Source organism: Oncorhynchus masou, chromosome 14 (genome assembly GCF_036934945.1).
Source record: "Oncorhynchus masou masou isolate Uvic2021 chromosome 14, UVic_Omas_1.1, whole genome shotgun sequence".
Lineage (NCBI taxonomy): Eukaryota > Metazoa > Chordata > Actinopteri > Salmoniformes > Salmonidae > Oncorhynchus > Oncorhynchus masou.
The window spans coordinates 6,431,049-6,450,106 of NC_088225.1; the positions used below are offsets into that span (position 1 = coordinate 6,431,049).

General features: G+C 45.1%; 1 protein-coding gene across 1 annotated transcript; it reads right to left on the bottom strand.

Moving 5' to 3' along the window:
• Positions 1-4,504: 4,504 nt before the first annotated feature.
• On the bottom strand, positions 4,505-7,306 carry LOC135553688 (EF-hand calcium-binding domain-containing protein 3-like). Its single transcript, XM_064985639.1, has 8 exons — positions 7,250-7,306; positions 6,930-7,073; positions 6,587-6,661; positions 6,322-6,439; positions 5,907-6,055; positions 5,560-5,750; positions 5,337-5,462; positions 4,505-5,258 (listed from the first exon to the last, which is right to left on the bottom strand). The coding sequence occupies exons 1-8, from the start codon at positions 7,287-7,289 to the stop codon at positions 4,947-4,949; spliced, it is 1,155 nt and encodes a 384-aa protein (XP_064841711.1). The 5' UTR covers positions 7,290-7,306; the 3' UTR covers positions 4,505-4,946.
• Between the last annotated feature and the right edge of the window lie 11,752 nt (positions 7,307-19,058).

Here is a 19,058-nt window from a genome sequence, read left to right on the forward strand (position 1 = left end):
CACCTAGCTAACGTTGGCCACAACCAATTGGAATTCGTAACATATACAGTGGCTTGCGAAAGTATTCGGCCCCCTTGAACTTTGCGACCTTTTGCCACATTTCAGGCTTCAAACATAAAGATATAAAACTGTATTTTTTGTGAAGAATCAACAACAAGTGGGACACAATCATGAAGTGGAACGACATTTATTGGATATTTCAAACTTTTTTAACAAATCAAAAACTGAAAAATTGGGCGTGCAAAATTATTCAGCCCCTTTACTTTCAGTGCACCAAACTCTCTCCAAAAGTTCAGTGAGGATCTCTGAATGATCCAATGTTGACCTAAATGACTAATGATGATAAATACAATCCACCTGTGTGTAATCAAGTCTCTGTTTAAATGCACCTGCACTGTGATAGTCTCAGAGGTCCGTTAAAAGCGCAGAGAGCATCATGAAGAACAAGGAACACACCAGGCAGGTCCGAGATACTGTTGTGAAGAAGTTTAAAGCCGGATTTGGATACAAAAAGATTTCCCAAGCTTTAAACATCCCAAGGAGCACTGTGCAAGCGATAATATTGAAATGGAAGGAGTATCAGACCACTGCAAATCTACCAAGACCTGGCCGTCCCTCTAAACTTTCAGCTCATACAAGGAGAAGACTGATCAGAGATGCAGCCAAGAGGCCCATGATCACTCTGGATGAACTGCAGAGATCTACAGCTGAGGTGGGAGACTCTGTCCATAGGACAACAATCAGTCGTATATTGCACAAATCTGGCCTTTATGGAAGAGTGGCAAGAAGAAAGCTATTTCTTAAAGATATCCATAAAAAGTGTCATTTAAAGTTTGCCACAAGCCACCTGGGAGACACACCAAACATGTGGAAGAAGGTGCTCTGGTCAGTTGAAACCAAAATTGAACATTTTGGCAACAATGCAAAAGTTTGGCGTAAAAGCAAGACAGCGCATCACCCTGAACACACCATCCCCACTGTCAAACATGGTGGTGGCAGCATCATGGTTTGGGCCTGCTTTTCTTCAGCAGTGACAGGGAAGATGGTTAAAATTGATGGGAAGATGGATGGAGCCAAATACAGGACCATTCTGGAAGAAAACCTGATGGAGTCTGCAAAAGACCTGAGACTGGGACGGAGATTTGTCTTACAACAAGACAATGATCCAAAACATAAAGCAAAATCTACAATGGAATGGTTCAAAAATAAACATATCCAGGTGTTAGAATGGCCAAGTCAAAGTCCAGACCTGAATCCAATTGAGAATCTGTGGAAAGAACTGAAAACTGCTGTTCACAAATGCTCTCCATCCAACCTCACTGAGCTCAAGCTGTTTTGCAAGGAGGAATTAGAAAAATGTCAGTCTCTCTCGATGTGCAAAACTGACAGAGACATACCCCAAGCGACTTACAGCTGTAATCGCAGCAAAAGGTGGCGCTACAAAGTATAAACTTAAGGGGGCTGAATAATTTTGCACACCCAATTTTTCAGTTTTTGATTTGTTAAAAAAGTTTGAAATATCCAATAAATGTCATTCCACTTCATGATTGTGTCCCACTTGTTGTTGATTCTTCACAAAAAATACAGTTTTATATCTTTATGTTTGAAGCCTGAAATGTGGCAAAAGGTCGCAAAGTTCAAGGGGGCCGAATATTTTCGCAAGGCACTGTACGTATGGCAAATTCTGAACATATTGTACAAATTGCAATTCATAGCATATCACACAAATTGCAATTCGTAACATATCATATGAATTGTAATTCGTAACATATCATATGAATTGTAATTCGTAACATATCATATGAATTGTAATTCGTAACATATCATATGAATTGTAATTCGTAACATATATGAATTGTAATTCGTAACATATCATATGAATTGTAATTCGTAACATGCCATACGAAATGGATGATGGACATCCACAAATGAATACGTACCATACCAAATGTAACATATCATATTCATTTGAGTGTCCCAGATTTTCATTTACTATGTTACGTCTACCCCTGAGTCCAGATTGCAGGCAGATTCCAGAGTGTGAGTCAACCAGGTAATAGGGGCTCTTTGATAAATCCATAAGATAACCTCATGCCTTAACCTATTACCTCGTCCAACAACACAGCTACAACACACTCCGTATGAGGCGACACACACACACGCACACACACACACACGGAGTAGACCGTGCACACATCCACACATCTAATTTGGCATCCGAAATAGACGCTAGAGCAAGAAGTGCTCAATTTTGCTAATACACAGGACCATTCATATAGGCCCTATTATGCAGGACAGAATCCAAACAAAAAAAAACTATTTGTACTCCCTAACCAAATTTGGCTTCCAAACAAAAGCAGGAGTTTGAATCAGAACGGTGTTGACAGACGGACAGCATACAGTACAGAGTTGGAGAAACATTTGGCAAGTAATGCTGGAAGCAGCTCGTTACGAGGAAAGAGGGTGATACTTCTTCATTCATCAGCGGGAGCCTCTAACGACAGGCAGGACAGAGAGGCTCCTGGGTAATTCATGGGAGGGAGCCGCATCCATACAGACAATCTAAACTTTCCAGCACCAATGACACCAATTGACTTAATGACTTTTAAAACGGTTTACATTTGTTGCGTCTGTCCTTAGTGAGGCCTACTCTCTCTCACCCAGCTGGCATGCGGGGTATTAACGTTCACTCTAAATGTACGGTTCCAGTAACATGTCTAAAGGGCCTTTATATATCTCCTGGGGTGGCTGAGTGTAACTCTTCTGTCTAAACATCATCTAGATGTGTCTGGAGATAAACATGCAGCTGGAGCTGCTTTCGGGTCACTTTGACAGGAACGTATCTAAAGACAGAAGCCAGAAAGGCAGCTGACGGTGAAGAATCTGGTAATAGCCTTCATGCCATTTTCACATTTTTTTGGGAAATGTGTACCTGGTATATGTCGTCGCCATTTACTAAGAGAACTGAGAATGAGAGAAACAGAATAATACTAAAGATCTGAGATACAGAATGTAATAATGAAAGCTGAGAGAGGACTGATGAATAGGCGGAAGCCCGGCACAATGCTGCTGTTGCTTGGACTTCACCTCTGATTAGTGAACAACACATCAATAGAAGTTTCCTCTGTGGAAATAACATCTGGTGAGGATAAGGAAGTGGTCTCAGAAGCCAAAAGCCTGGTGTGAACATCATTGACAACATCAAGGTCATGTTACAAAACATTATATTGACAGATCTGACATCAGGAATTTGAAGCGTAACATTTTAAAGAGCTTTCAGGACCACTACAGTATATTATGACTTCATATCAACAGTAATAAACTACTATACTAAAGAGTAGATTCATTAGGCCATCAAATATATATCTTCTTTATAACAAGATGGAGACAAATTAAAGTCATTATCAAGTCAATGAGCTTATCTGAGGAAGTGAAGCAACTGAACCAGACAATAAGGGCTGATACACTGGCTCCCCCTTGTGGTAAACCATCTGAAGAGGCGGTCTCAGTCAAACAACAATAATCCTTTAGGAACCAGTCAAAGGCACTAGGGGGCCCTCTCTCTTTCCCCATGACACCCGGAGAAACAGACACGGGCCAGCCTTACCTAGTTTTACATTTCCATGCAATGATCGATTTGTTTGGAGAAAAACATGGTGAGATTCCCAGGCAGGACCATTGTCCTACTATCCAATTAGCTGAGAAAATATCGAGCCCAAACTGTTGTGTTTGCCATAATAGTGCTTATCTGGTCTCGGCATACAGTAAACACGAGAGAGGAGAAGTACACTGCTAAAGCATCTGGGTTACAGGATGACAGGGGCCATCAGGCCAAGTACTCCTCGTCTGAGTAAACAGTGTCACTGTCGCCAAATGCACAGACACATGCAAGCACAACAGCTTTAACAACAGAGCTCCCTGTTTCACTGTGGTTTATTTTATTACCTGTCATCTTCTTAATGGGAGCCAGGCGGAGGGCTAATGTACGCTGTGTGTGTGTGTGTGTGTGTGTGTGTGTGTGTGTGTGTGTGTGTGTGTGCTCCGCCATGTCTGGTTAACATCAGACTGAGTCTGTTCATAATGAATGGATCAGACCAGCGCTGATCCCTTCCTCATTTGGGCCTGATATCAGAGTTGAGGACCCTATCAGGACCTGGACCAGTCAGGGACTTAATCGGCAGACTATAGTGTAACCCAGCCAGTTGGAGCAGGCCAAGGGGATGAGCAGTCCTGGCTCTCCTCCTAGGCTCCAGGCCTTGGCCTTGTAGGACCCTTAGATTTATTCATAGACTGATGTTAATATGGGTTGTCTAGAGTGGAGAAGTGGCTCTTTGATGTGGGAGTTATTGGAAATGACTGTTTGGACACATCATCCAGGCAACATATATTTATTTATATATTTAGCTCTATTTAACATCTAAAGCACTGCCACTTCCCACTTCTTTCCATAACACTCTTTCAGTTCCCTTCATGGTTTCATGCAGACCGACCCCAGATCCCTCCCTACCTATCCCTCGTCCTCCTCACTTTTGCACGGTGCAGTTTTCAAACAAACCAGTGACACTCGTTTGACTCATTCTGCTATTTTTTTCAGGGATGATGGGTTTATTTCTGCTGAGCAGGGAGACACTGCATGTCCTCTCCTCCACCCCCCCCCCTCTCATGGGGCCTCAGGGGCAGGCTAATGTAAGTTAGTCCCAGAGCAACAGATCAGCTAGGGGGCCAGTCCTGCTTGTACACATAACATGGGGGGTTGTTGCACTCATAACTACAGCCGCTCTGGTCGAAGTCTGGGACTGGGATCAGGAGGGGTGGGGGAGAGGAGACTGTGGTGAGAGGAAGTGGGGGTGGGTGGGATCTTTGTGGTTAAAGTAATTGATCGTATCAGTATTGTTATGATTGCTATTGGTGTTATTCCTCTTTTCTACAATGTACTGCTCTTCCTGTCAACGGGGTTGCCGCCAGGGTCTTCTCTTTTTAGCCTCCCTGATTGGACGAGGCACGCCACTTCCTGCCGATGGGCTCCAGTGGTTGGCTACATGGGGGCGTAGGGCGGACCTACAGGGAGTGTCCAGGTCTCCAGTCTCCATCATGTTGCGACAGCCGCTCCAGGACCAGGAGTAGGTGGTGAAGGTTTTGGGGAAGTCCTTTCGGCTGTGGAGGGCACAGTAACACTGAAGGGAGCCCCAGGAGTTCCACATGTCCCTGCGCTTCAGCTGGGTCAGGTCCTTCAGGTACTCCTTCAGACTTGATTTGGACTGGACAGACAGAGAGAGCTTCAATGTGGGACTGACTGCATCAATATTGTCATACATTCAGTTCAAATCCCGTCTTACCATCTGCTTTATGTGGTTGATCTCATTGTAAGTGAGGTGGTCCCTCTCCTTCATGGACATGTTCACCTTCATCTTCACAGGCGTGATCATCTCCATTTTCTCCATCCCAGGGTGCTTGATTGACAGCTGGTACAAATACAAGAAGATGAGCAAACATATTTTTGCTGCCTTTCTATATTTCCTCACATAATTCAATATGTGAAAATGTTTTTTTGATAATTACTTGTCTGATGCGATCCTCGATCTCAGCGGTCTTCCAGGTCTTCACGCGGACGGACTTCACGCGGCCCATTTTGGCCTTCTGTGCAGAGTTCAGTGACATGCGCCGGGGGTCCCAGGAGGTGTAGGCCACGTTCAGGCTGGGACACCTCAAGTACGGGCTATCCTTCACCTTCTGGCTCTGGGCAATTGTCTCTGCACATCAAAACAACAACAGTCCCTCATCACTCCTCTGCCAATCAATATAAATTTGACTAGGAGAGTATGAAAGCTGAAGCAGTTCAATATGAATATAGGAAGGAGGGAGAAAGGAGTACTGTATGTGCTGGGTGTTATCATGTGTTCGCTCACCCACTGGCTGGATGTACTTGAGGAGCTGGTTGCTCCTCAGGCCTATGAGATGAGCTCCCTTGGTGTAGTAGGTGAGAACTTGGTCCCCGTCCTCCCTGTCTGGTCGCACGGCCCGCCGGATGAGCCTCAGAGTCTTTTTATGGTAGTACCTGGTCAGAGGTCGGGGACAGTCAAATATGGCTGACACAGCTGACCACAAGAATGTATTATTTCTGTGTGAACAGATAACGTTTATCGAAAATTCATAAGACACTGCAGTGAAAAGTTGTTTCTTTGTTTTATCCCTGAAAATGTCTTGTTCACCCTACATAATCTTTGACGACATCCAGTTAATACACACTCATGTATAGCTTCACATGATGTCGGCCGACTAATCATACACGAGAAGAGAGTAGCATGACTTAGAATGGCTTACTGTACTATCTCTCTTGTAGTACCACCGGACAGGATACCAGCAGCCAGCATCCTGGTCAGGGCCTTGTAAAACACTGTCTCACACACCTCAACAGACTGGGATGGGTCTGCTCCTTCAGCTCAGAAAGGAGTGAGAGAGAGGACAGTAAGCACCATCTTAATACAGTCTCACAAACGCTATGGCAGCTCTGTGAGTCGTATGTTCATATTTACATGTGAATCCAGATAAGTTTAGTGAAGGCAACATCTTAGTCGGGGATCCTCACCTTTCAAGCACTTGGAGAAGCGCTGGCTGTCCGCCATCACGTGCAGGAAATCTTGAAACCCCACCTCTCCGTCCTCTGAAGCCAAGAAACAAAAACAGCCAGTCAGCCAGCCTGTCAACTCATGTCAACTAAGGGAATGTGTATGGCTGCACCCCAAATGGCAATCTATAGTGCACTACTTTTGACCAGAGCCCTATATGGGTACAAATGCCACGCCCTATATAGTGAACAGGGGTCCATTTGGGACACAAACCATTTGTATGTATTCTGTTCTAACATGTTTATAATGGAAAGCACGTTATTATATTTTGGGATAATTCCAGATACTGAGGCAGAGACATACCGTCGTAGTCAGCATTCTGCAGTGCTTTCTTCACCTCCTCTGGGCTGATACGGATCCCCACTCTGTCCAGCGTGGACGCCAGGCCCTCCTCGTTGAGAGAGCCATCGCTGTTCTTTGCAAACTGCTCAAAGACTTCTTTGAAGGCTACATGGGGCAGAAAAGACAATAGATATGATTGTTGCCCATAACATAGGGAACATCACTTCAAAATGCATGTACAATAGAAGATTGTCAATTCATTCATTACAAAAATGTTTTTGTATTGGTAGGTAATATTAGTCGACAATATAAGACAGGCTAACAGTATACATGCTACTTACCATCAGACTGGGCATCGATCAGGGGATCGTCAGGCACCATAGTTGCCAGGTCTTCAATATGAGTAATGCCACTACAGTCAAACAGGCACAAGCAGATAGTGGTGTTAGAGGATAACAGTGACATTTGTGGGGAATAGAATAGATATGAATGGTAAAGTATGGAGCAGAGGGCAGGTACTGACAGTGAGTTTAAGAACTCCTCCAGGTCCTCTGTGTTGATGGTGCTGTCTGGCATCTTCTGGTCCAGCTTCTGGTACTCCTCATATGAGATGGAGCCCGTCCACCGTGGAATCGCTGGGAGTTTAACCAGGGCAGCTTTATATGGCTTTGGCTTTGGCTGATGGGGCCTTTGCTGCAGCTCATCACATGAAATGATGGCCCTCCTCTTGGTGATATCCCTGGGTTTGAATCGCTCCAACTCTGGCTTCTGTCGGTTGGGCCTTTGCTGGAGATTCTCACAGCGGATGGTTCCGCTTCTCTTGATGACCTCTCTAGCTTTGAGTCTGTCTGAATCTGTCATGGCTTGGTTGAGTCTGTGCTGTATGTCGTAGGAGAGGGGCGCCTTCCCCCTGCTATAGTCCCTGCCTCTGCCTTGCTCTGCTCCATGGGATGACCCTTTTCTCTGAGGTTCTTTGGCTATTGGCGGGACGTTATCTTCTTTCTGTTCACCTAGTTTGGTCTTGCGGAAGTCTTTGTCTTTGCCCTGGACTTTGTCATCTTCTTCACTTGGACTGGGCCGTGACCAGCTGAACTTGGATATGGCCGGTAAGGTCTTCTGCATGACCTTAGCTCCAACACCAATCTCTTCTGGGATACCGGCCACCATCACAGTCTTATGGGCCTTTTCTGCCTCGGCAGAAAGCTTCCCGCTGGGCCGGTCATTCTCAGTGAGAAGGGGGTTGGTGGTGGTCCCAGCCACGGCTGTCTTGGTGAAGAGTGGGAACTTGATCTTCTTCCTGTCGCTGTCAATGTTATCTGGGGATGTCGATTCCTCTGCCCCTCTGCAACTCTTATCAGTGCCAGTGGGTGGGGAGTTCTGCGGTGAGTTATTATGGATAGTTCCTTGCGTCCTGCGGATAGCTTTGCCCTCTACTGAAGGCTGCATGACTGCCCCCTGGCGAACTTCAGCGTTAGCTCGCTCTGACTCCGAACTGGACCTGTTATCAGTAATCTGCAACGCATTCTTCAGCCTCAGCTTCACTAGGAAGCTTGACACCTTCTTCTGGGCCTCCTGAGAGAACAAACCCCTCCAATAAATGTCACTAGCAAAGTAAACCTCAGTGGTGTAGAGTACTGAAGTAAAAATACTTGAACATACTGTCGTTTTTTGAGGTAGATGTACTTTATATTTTTGACAACTTTTACTTCTCTACATTCCTAAAGAAAATAATGTGTTTTTTACTCCATACATTTCCCCTAAAACCTTAAAGTATTCGTTACATTTTGAATGCTTAGCAGGACAGGAAAATGGTCTAATTCACACACTTATCAAGAGAACATGCCTGGTCATCCCTAATGCTTCTGATCTGATGGACTCATTAAACACATGTTTTGTTTGTAAATGATGTCTGAGTGTTGGAGAGTGCACCTTGCTATCCGTAAATTTAAAAAATACAAACAAAAATGGTGCCGTCTGGTTTGCTAAATATAAGGAATTTGAAGCGATGTATACTTTTACTTTTGATACTTAAGTATATTTGAGCAATTACATTTACTTTTGATACTTAAGTATATCTAAAACCAAATACTTTTAGACTTTTACTCAAGTAGTATTTTACTGGGTGACTTTCACTTTTACTTGAGTCATTTTCTATTAAGTTTATCTTTACTTTTACTCATGTATGACAATTGGGTATTTTTCCACAACTGGTCAAATGTACCCAACAAAAACACAACATTGATATATCAATATAGCCGAGGGAGATGGGTGATAGAAGTAAATGTAAGAACCAGGTACTGAGATATTACGTAGAAAACATCATGGTGACTGTATCCTTATTTATATAGCTTTGTGAGGTATCATGCCCTACAGGTGTATGTGACTTGACTTGCCTCTTTCCAGCTCCAGTCTTCCTCCATTGTTTGGTGATATGACTGCTTAGCAGAATAAAGGATGAGCTGCACCTGCCTCTGAGGGCTGGACTAAAAAGTGATAGGCCTGTACTAAACTGGAGGGCTTCAGGTGGTGCCCTTGGAGAATAGGTATCAAGCAAGAAGGCATCAAGAACTGAGTTGGTAACCCAGACAGTGGTGGTGGATCCAGTCAGATGGGTGTAAAACAAGAGGGGGGGTGGTCTCATTTATTAAAATCTCACATAACCCAATACCACTACCAAACAAATTCCTGAATTTACCAAAATAATACTTTGAAGACATGTTTGGAAATGGTAAACGAATATGTTATTGTGGAACAAGGGAGATTATTGTTAAACAATAAATAGATTTAACCAACCTCTTAAAAGAGCATGATCCTCAATAGGCCATAGACCAGAGATGGAAAAAGAGCCAAGCCTCAGGGCACCAGAGGTGGCAGGGCCTCTGATCCCGAATTCCACCATGTACCAAATGGACAAAGGATGGAATGTCGAAGTGTAAATGTAACCAATAGTACTGCTCCGTGTGTGTTGAATATGACGCGCAACAACTGTGACCCAAGTAGCAACAATGACGCACCGCATCTCGTACGGCTTTTTCTGCCGTTTTAGTCCGATTTACTTACTGCCGGGTGAAACTGTTTAAACGCTCTTTGCCTCGCTCAGTAGGCTACGTGGCTGGGGTAGAATCAACAGCTTTCCCTTCCCCAGTTCTAACATGAATCATTAGTAGGGGAAATGCGAAACTGGCCCAAGATCAACGCATAGGGTCAACTCTGCCCGGTCTAAACTGTTTGTTTCGACAGTCCGAGTGTTGGACCGTTGACAAAAACAAGTCCGTCATAAATAACAGTCCGAGATCAAACGAGAGAGAGGGGGACCCTGAATACTCTTCCCAGCTCCCGTTTGCTTCTATTTCTATTCAATTCAATTAGATCAACGTCTCGAGACTCAGCTCTCTCTGACATGTAACAGGGTTACAGTATCCCAACAACTGGGTGAACTCATGAAACTACACCCATCATATCCCGTATGTTTTACAGTTCATTGTAGTGATGGTGTCAACCGGATCATTTCAAGGATAGGCCGAGCTGATACAGTCCACTTGCTTGATCCAAGTCGTGTTGCTGATAACTTATTTTGCGTCTCTCTCTCGCTCTGACAAGTAATATAGACATTCGGAGCTATAGAAATGCTGTGTTAATTGAGCCGCCTATTCATGGAATTCCAGGTGCTTGTACAAGTTTCAGGAGAGTTAGATCTGCATATTGGTCAAAACGATTCAAAGAAGTCCAAAATGTTCCCGTGTACCTAGCCGAACTGATATAGTACAGAAAAAAATATATAGGTATAGGCAAAGTTGTAAAAATATCGAGAAGTGACTATAAAATGATAAATATCGAACGTGGACTTCAAAATTCCTGTATACTTTTCAGTTTGGAAGAAAATATTTCTGAAGAATGGTTAAGTTCTTCTTTATCCTCCTAAACACTATAATCTGGGGCGGCAGGGTAGCCTAGTGGTTAGAGTCTTGGACTAGTAACCGGAAGGTTGCAAGTTCAAATCCCTGAGCTGACAAGGTGCCCTGTTGTTCTGCCCCTGAGTAGTAGTTAATCTACTAGGCCATCATTGAAAATAATAATTTGTTCTTAACTGATTTGCCAAGTTAAATAAAGGTTTAAAAAAATTCACCTCTTACACGCACAAATATACACTACCTGTCCTGGACACTTTCATAAAACAAATTTGGGCAGGTGCTCTGGTATTTAGACCACTGACTCATATGTGCCTGACTTACTCCAATTGCTCTAGAGTGAATCATTAAAGAGGTTTAAAGGTTATATTGAGAAAACTACAGTTGTTTGACTAACCTGTGATTTATATGGCATGTGTTAATGTTCCACCAGGTGTCTGGCTTGGCCCTGGACCTGGTCGGGGCAATGTCTCGGCCAACCTACACAGAAATGGAGTCTTTCACCCACATATCCCAGGGCCTGTCTCACACCTCCATCCTCCTCATAGTGGTGGGCATCATCGTCTCCCTGCTGGCCTTCCTGGGTAGCATTGGGGCGTGGTCTGACAGCCTTCTGCTCCTTGGATTGGTGGGTAGTACAGTGTGAGATATGGTAACTTGGGGCTTTATGTTTTGGAGAACCGTTAATATGCCGTGTTCCATCTTCACATACAAAAATCATAACCTGTCTGAGCTCTGCCACGTTTGCATTTTGCTTTTGGAGAGTAACATCTTAGTTGTTTGTACTCTGTAGTTCACACACTTCCTAATGCTGATCCTCAGCCTGCAGATAGTGTCTGGGATTCTCTTCTATGTCTTCAGAAACAAGGTAAATATGACTCTTTGCCCAGCTGTCTCAATCTACTGCAGACTGTATGTTTTCCAGGGAATTCAACTAGTATTGCTTGATTGACAAGGGTGAAAATGCTTTTTGTGTCCTCTGCACCCTCTGCAGGTGGAGAGAAGGATCACACTGAAAGTTAACAAGGTGATCATGCAGCACAGCCCCAGGGATAAGGTTGCCATCGATGATCTACAACATGCAGTGAGTAGCGTGCTATTCACTCCTTACCAGGGGAATGGCCTCTGTGAGATACACTATCAAAGTTTGTTTATGTGTGTTTCAGTTCTGTTGTTGTGGTGCAGAGAACTACACTGACTGGCTCCTGCAGGGCTCTCATGGGCATATTAGTTTTGTGTCACACTCCTGTTGCCATGCGGATTCTCTGTGGCCTGTGTGAATGTCGTCATCACAGACAACATCTACCAGAGGGTCAATGTTAACCAGCACAGGGAAGGGTGAGGGGGTTACAAAGGCCTTAGATGAGGTTAACAGAAAGGTGATCATGATTCCCTACATGGGAATTGCTGTGACAATGATAAGAGGTTTTAAGGGCCCTTAAGAGTAATGAGGCTTTATCTAAAATGCCCTGAGTCTTTTCACTAAAACCTATAATAACAAGCTTTTAGTCATGCTTAACTCAGATCCTGGAGGTCTGCAATTCAGCAAGCAAGACGAGCAGGGACTCGAGGGGATAAAGTTAAACACGGTCAATATATATCAGCTGGTTCTCTGAGTGACTGATTGCAGACACTGTGGTCCCCGGAGGACAGACAGTTCATTAACAGCTCATTTAGTCACGGGAAGAGGTTTCACAACACTGTGTGTGTGTGTGTGTGTGTGTGTGTGTGTGTGTGTGTGTGTGTGTGTGTGTGTGTGTGTGTGTGTGTGTGTGTGTGTGTGTGTGTGTGTGTGTGTGTGTGTGTGTGTGTGTGTGTGTGTGTGTGTGTGTGTGTGTGTGGTCCCTCCAGGGGTTTGTGCAGGTGATCAAAGAGTCCCTGAAGAGGAACCTGGTGTGGCTGGGTGCCGCCTGCATCATACTGGGTCTCATAGAGGTAAAACAGCATATCAGGTGTCCTACTTAGGTCACATGTTGCATCCTTGTACTTACTGTGTTATTATCATTTTTTTATCAGTTAGTGGGATGCATCGTGGGAATGAAGCTCTTTCGGGATGTCAAGAAGAGAGAGGTGTATGAGAAATTAGGTTAAGGAGGAAGGGACTGGCTTCTGTCAAGACAATGCCCATACTAATCGATTGTAAATCGGGGGAGAATGCTGTGACTCTCATCATAATGCAGTTTAGATCCTGTGCAGCCTATTGTCTTTCCCAATATTGAATTGTTATCAGTGATTGGTTGTTTTGTTGTTGTTTATTCTGGAATGTTCAGATTTTTTATGGTGGTGGAGCCAAGGGTGTAGGAATAACAGTGCAGCTTGAATTCACACATTGTTGAGTTGATTTGTTTTTGTTGTCGTTTTGAATGTCTGCATTCTGTGTCTGCCATGTTTCACCAGGCCATTTGGTCCAGGAGGTGAGGCGGTCACCTGTCACACAGTCATTCTCCCATGTTATTTAGGCGGTTGTTCCTGGGTGGTTCACTAGGAACATTTGCTCCCGTCACCTCCAAGCGATAAGGGTGTGGTGGTGCTAATTAGAGTTTCTTCAGACAGCTGGGATCAGCTAAGGCTACAGCTCCACCACCTCCATCGCTTTCCCTCCAAGCACCCCCCCCCCCATCTGAACAACAAGCCTTAATTTTATGCCCAGTGCTTTACGAGCACTCTTACTGCACCCCACCCGGCCTGTTAGTGGATCCAAGTGTATCCGAGGCACCGGGAAAAATGTAACACGTCAGCCAGACGCTTGACCGATGGCGGCGGGCTGGGCTGAAGGCTGGTCTCCCTGGCCTACAGTGAAACAGGCTCACTGGGCCTCTGGCTGGCTTCGATGGAGACAGGAGACTGCTGTCTGTCTGCTGTGGGGCATGCCTGCTGCTCTACCTGGGCCGGCCCCCGTCCCCTGTAATGTCAGTAACTAGGTCAGTAGTAGTACTCAACATCCCCAAATTGGATGGGCTCCCAGCAAGTCTTCTGTTATTGAGGATTGTGTTGTCAATCCCTAATTCAGCCAACACCCAGGCCAGCAACCCTAATTTGTAGGATTTCAGGACCCTTATAAGTTATTAGACATATTGACCCAGCAGAAGAAAACTCATATTTAGCACGAGCAGACATTTGTAACGGTGCTAAAATCATGACAGAGTGGCTGCCACCTGTGCCACCCAGGATAACAGGACCTCCTGGGCCAAATGGCCTGGTGAAACATGGCAGACACAGATTGCAGACATTCAAAACCCAGTGTGAGTGACTGGGGATGGAAGAGCAGCAGAGGATGTTGCTCACTAGAGATAGACGGACTCTTTGGTAAAGTCATGCACCTCCTCTCCTCTTCTCCTCAGAATGTTTAATAATGTAATGTGTGCCAAGGGGGGGCATGGTGTAATTTAGGATACTTTTTCTGGTGATTCAGAGGAAATGTTCAAACCAGCAGCACTGGCAGGCAGCAGACACCACTAAATGCAAGTCTTCAGGGCCTCTATTCACTGCCTGTATGTAGCCTGCAGTCGCTTCAGGAATGTTCTCTCTCTCTGTCTGTCTGTCTGTCTGTCTGTCTGTCTGTCTGTCTGTCTGTCTGTCTGTCTGTCTGTCTGTCTGTCTGTCTGTCTGTCTGTCTGTCTGATAAGATCACACGCCATCTCTCCTTTCACCTTTTATTTTTCATCTTCTCATTCAGTCTCTGGTCTGAAGGATGGTGAAGGACGACATAGAACTGATAAGACCTCATTCGGCACTAGGATTGGCCTACTTTAGTGGTCCCTGTGGTCAGTGGTACAGCGGAGATCTATCTGAGAGGTCCGCTTGGCAGAGGGTTTGCTGTGCAGAAGGGCCTGTTTTTTGTGTGTGTGATTATTATTAGTTGCGCTGCACGTTGACCATGAACGTCTGGTCTGGAGAGCCTGTCTGTCTCTCCCCAAGGCCTTCCAACGTACAGCTCAACATGTGCAGCAGGACAGATGGAACCACCCCAACAAAAAGAGGAAGAAAAAACCTCAGGATTGAAGGAAGGAAATTAGAAAATGCGGTCTTATGCCCTTACCATAACCACACAATGCTAAGAGTTGCTCAATCAATTTGTACTGATAGTGTGGGCTAAAGTTTTCGACGAGATGACATTTCTTTTTCTGATATGGCTGGTTTTGAGGGCTAGTAGGAGCAAATGTAGTAATGTCCCAGAAGGATCTGATGAGTGGTGCGAGACTGGACATGACGTTAGGGGGTTGTTGCTTTTCCGAAAAGCTTTGTAGAAAGTGACTCTTCTGCTGTTAGTAACTCTTATGCTGAGTGTTTTTGGAATGAGAATATGTAGAATGGATGTGTATATTAGTGGGTGTTGTGTGTCTGCTAGAATATGGGTTATTTATGAGTGTGAGCATATGATATGGGTGTGTGTGTGTTTAACTCGCACCTCCTTGACGAGGCGCCTCCACCATTTCTCTCTCTCTCTCTCTCTCTTTGGGCAGGGCCCAGATGGAAGTGATTACGCTGCACAGGGAGGGAGAAATTACAGAGAGTACCTACAGAGCTCCAGCCCTTCTCCTTTATCCACTCACTCATTCACTCACTTACACATACAGGCACGCAATCACATGCACAGGAACACATGCCCTGCCGCCAGTCTCACCACCTTGCTTCTGGTGGTACATTTCCACTCCTAGCTGTGTCAGGACAATGCTTCAGTGTGCTCCCCTCCTTCTCCTGCCTCCCCTCTCGTGGGCCAAGTGAGTGAGTGAGCGAGCGGTGAGGGCCAGGGTTGTAAATTCCTCTGAAAGAGCAGTTAAGAAGGCTCCCATTAAAACGGGGATCGACGCTCGCCATAAAGGAGCCGAAGAAATGAGTCATCACCTGGAGCCTGAAGGGTTCCAGAGCCTGCAGAACCACAGAGGAGAGGAACTGTAGAAATAGAATGGCTAGAACATACTGTATCTTTCATTTCAGATGTATACAACTTAGTCCAACTAAGTTGAGATGCCAAAGAAGCATTGTGATTAGATGACATGAGCATTATAATTGTGACATTTAACAACAATGTAAAATTTCAATGTTTTCTAATTTAATTATTTGAATATATTCTAAAAAAAACATGTCTTCTCTTTGCTCCATTTCATATGTTTTGGAACCCTAAGTCTAGTGCTGCTAGTTTCCTGTATTGTAGAACCCTAAGCCTGAACCTACACGCGAACTAACCACTTAATCTTAACATCAGGCGTGGAGATATATTCTAGACCGTGAACCCCGCCCTCTCTCAGCTTCAGGTCTGTAGGTCAGTTGAGTTGCCATAGCAGCTCTCTGTGCTGTACCACACAGCTACTATACAGACAGGGGCGGATTCAGAAGGCCAGGCAGCGAGCTCTAACCAGTGAACACAGCTATGTCAGACAAGGGGCTTCCTGTGCACTGAGGTGGGACAGTAAGTGCTTTCACCCCAATCCTTCAACCTAACTGACCACCGGTGTTTGTGTTTGTCTTAGCAAGGGCTCTGTGCCACGGGAGTCAGGACAACAATAGCTGGAAACCAAGTCAAACAGAACTGGCTGGGTCGTATACAGGTTGGATTAGAGTTGTATTCGTCTGTTTCATGTACTGCCTGGAGCACAAAAGTTGCTGGAGTTTCTTATTATAGGAGTCATTTGCACTAACACAATAGAAGATGATGACATTGACTAGAAGAATTCCCCCATTGCTCTGTTTGTATTCTCATCACCAGATTGTTAACCTATACTCGTGCCATGGCCCGAGGAGTGGTATGGTTGTGTACACAGTGTGGTGTCTGGCTATGTATCAACCCCCCTCTCTCCTCCAAATCAAGCCCATTATTATCCCAGGCGAACTCCAGGCTCCCAAAATATCCGTAACGCAGCTGTCAGAACCACTTTGGGCAACAGCTGGAGCAGCTCAGGGGCGCTCCCTCTCTCTCGACCCTCTCTACCACACACACCCAGACTCTCTCGCTCTCTCTACCACACACCCCCAGACTCCCTCTCTCGCTTTACCACTCACCCCGACTCCCTCTCTCTTGACCCTCTCTACCACACACACCCAGACTCTCTCACTCTCTCTACCCCACACCCCCAGACTCCCTCTCTCTCTCTACCACACACCCCCAGACTCCCTCCACCCCCCCAGACTCCCTCTCTCTACCACACACCCCCAGACTCCCTCTCTCTCTACCCCACACTCCCAGACTCCCTCTCTCTCTCTACCACACTCACCCAGAATCTCTTTACCACACACCCTTAGGTTTTCTACGACAGGGCCTGGGACCTGAGTGGTTTACTCCAAGCACGCACAGAGAAATAGTTTGCCCCTTTAAAATACTCTGTATTCACACTGTGTGTGTGTGTGTGTGTGTGTGTGTGTGTGTGTGTGTGTGTGTGTGTGTGTGTGTGTGTGTGTGTGTGTGTGTGTGTGTGTGTGTGCCTGCCTAGCCTGGGCCCCACCCTTCTATCTCACTGAAGCCACCTCTGAATGGCCTGTGTGTACTCTGTGGGTCATAAAACCCCAGACAAATGGTGTGTGTGAGAGTGAGCCAAGGAGGGGGTGGAGGAAGTGAGGCCGGCTGTAACAGAGGCTCTGCCACCACAGTTATTGTCTGCTTCTGTTCCGTTCCCTACTGCTGTAGTTAACTTACAAATCCTCTGAGCCCCAGAACAGGACATGGACTGAGTGGCCAGTTGGTAAGATCATCCAAAGTCCAAAGAGGAGTTGAGAGTAGGCTTTCCAGATATCCATTCCCTTCATTTTCTGTGTATCTTTTCCCCTGATAGTGTCCAGCCAAGGTATCTGTGAACTTTTCAACTGCTGCCTAATAAATCTACAACTATGTCCACAAAGACTCTCACAGCCTACTGATATAACCAGGACATGACATTAAAAACACTCATAATGTTGAAATGCATTTCATGGCCATTTGCAATGGGTCTGCCCGAAGAGAAGCACTGTGACCGAGCAGGTTACCACTATATTGAAGAAGAGTGCCTCTGTAACGTAGAAACTGAGAATGCACATTTGAACCTCCCTTTCTCCTGCCAACTCTCTGATTTCCCCCTCCCCCAGATCTATACGGTGGCCTCAGGAAGCAATCCATGCAGGGAATAGGAGGAGAGGGAACATATTGGACTTCCTGTTTTGATTTCAAGGGGGAAACGAGATCCAGAGATATGGAGGGAGCGCTGGAAAATCTAAACTGCCCTCATTTAGCAGGGCTAATGTCTGACTATAACTAACTGAGCATAAACGCTCAGAGCATGATACTCCTCTCTGAGATCAGAGCAAGACTTGATGAGTAACAGACCTAAGTCTAGAGGTCTTTAAAAATATATTTTTTTTAACCTTTTCTCCATCTTTTTTTCATGCTAACTTTTCACAGAGAGCAACTTTTTTCACTCCCCTCATTTGTCTCTTCTTTTTTTTTCAGACCAACAACATGATCCATCTTTGTTAACAGCCTCTTGAGGGCTTCTTTCAATCAGGGGGATGTGAGATCCCATTATTAACATTCTCTGGAAGAGCATTCTTTCTCTCTTTCTGCCCAATCCGCTGCTTGTCCCTTCTTGCCCTCGAGGAGAGAATATGGCAGCATGGCAGATCTCAGACCAACAAAGAGAGAGAGCTAATCCACAGCATAGACAAGCTTAGCTGAGACCACCTAGAAGAGACTTGGTCAATAGCGCGCAGAAAACAGACAATATCTGGCCTATATAGGTAATAACATTCCCCCTCCTGTAATACATTTAGCTTGATAGATGTGTCTCTATGTAATAAATGTGAGACCTGTGTACAGGGTGATAGTCATCCTACCTCTACATATAGGACAAAAGGGCAAATGTGCAATAGCTATCAGGTATAAACCATGTAAAGGTCTGCAGTCTCCCTTTCCTGACTGAGAATATCAAGTGAACAGGGCTTTGCTGGCAAAACTCAAACATTCTGAAAAGTGAATCTGGGCATCTGTTTCATTTTCAGATTCCGAAAATACTTTTTTTTTTTCTCCACAGATTTACAATATAGCATCTTTCTATGTCCTGATACTCCTTTTTATTCCCTTCTTTTTTTTTTTACCTCGATAGAAAGAAGAAAAACACCCCTATTCAAGTGAATTTTTCAAAATACCTTCCTATCCCCCTCCCCGCCCACCCCTTGTAACAATCTTAGACTCTACCTGCCACCACCCCACCTCGCCCACCTCCCCCCTTCTCTTTTCTCTCTCTCCTCATTCGTCTCTCTCTCTGCTTCAGCGAAA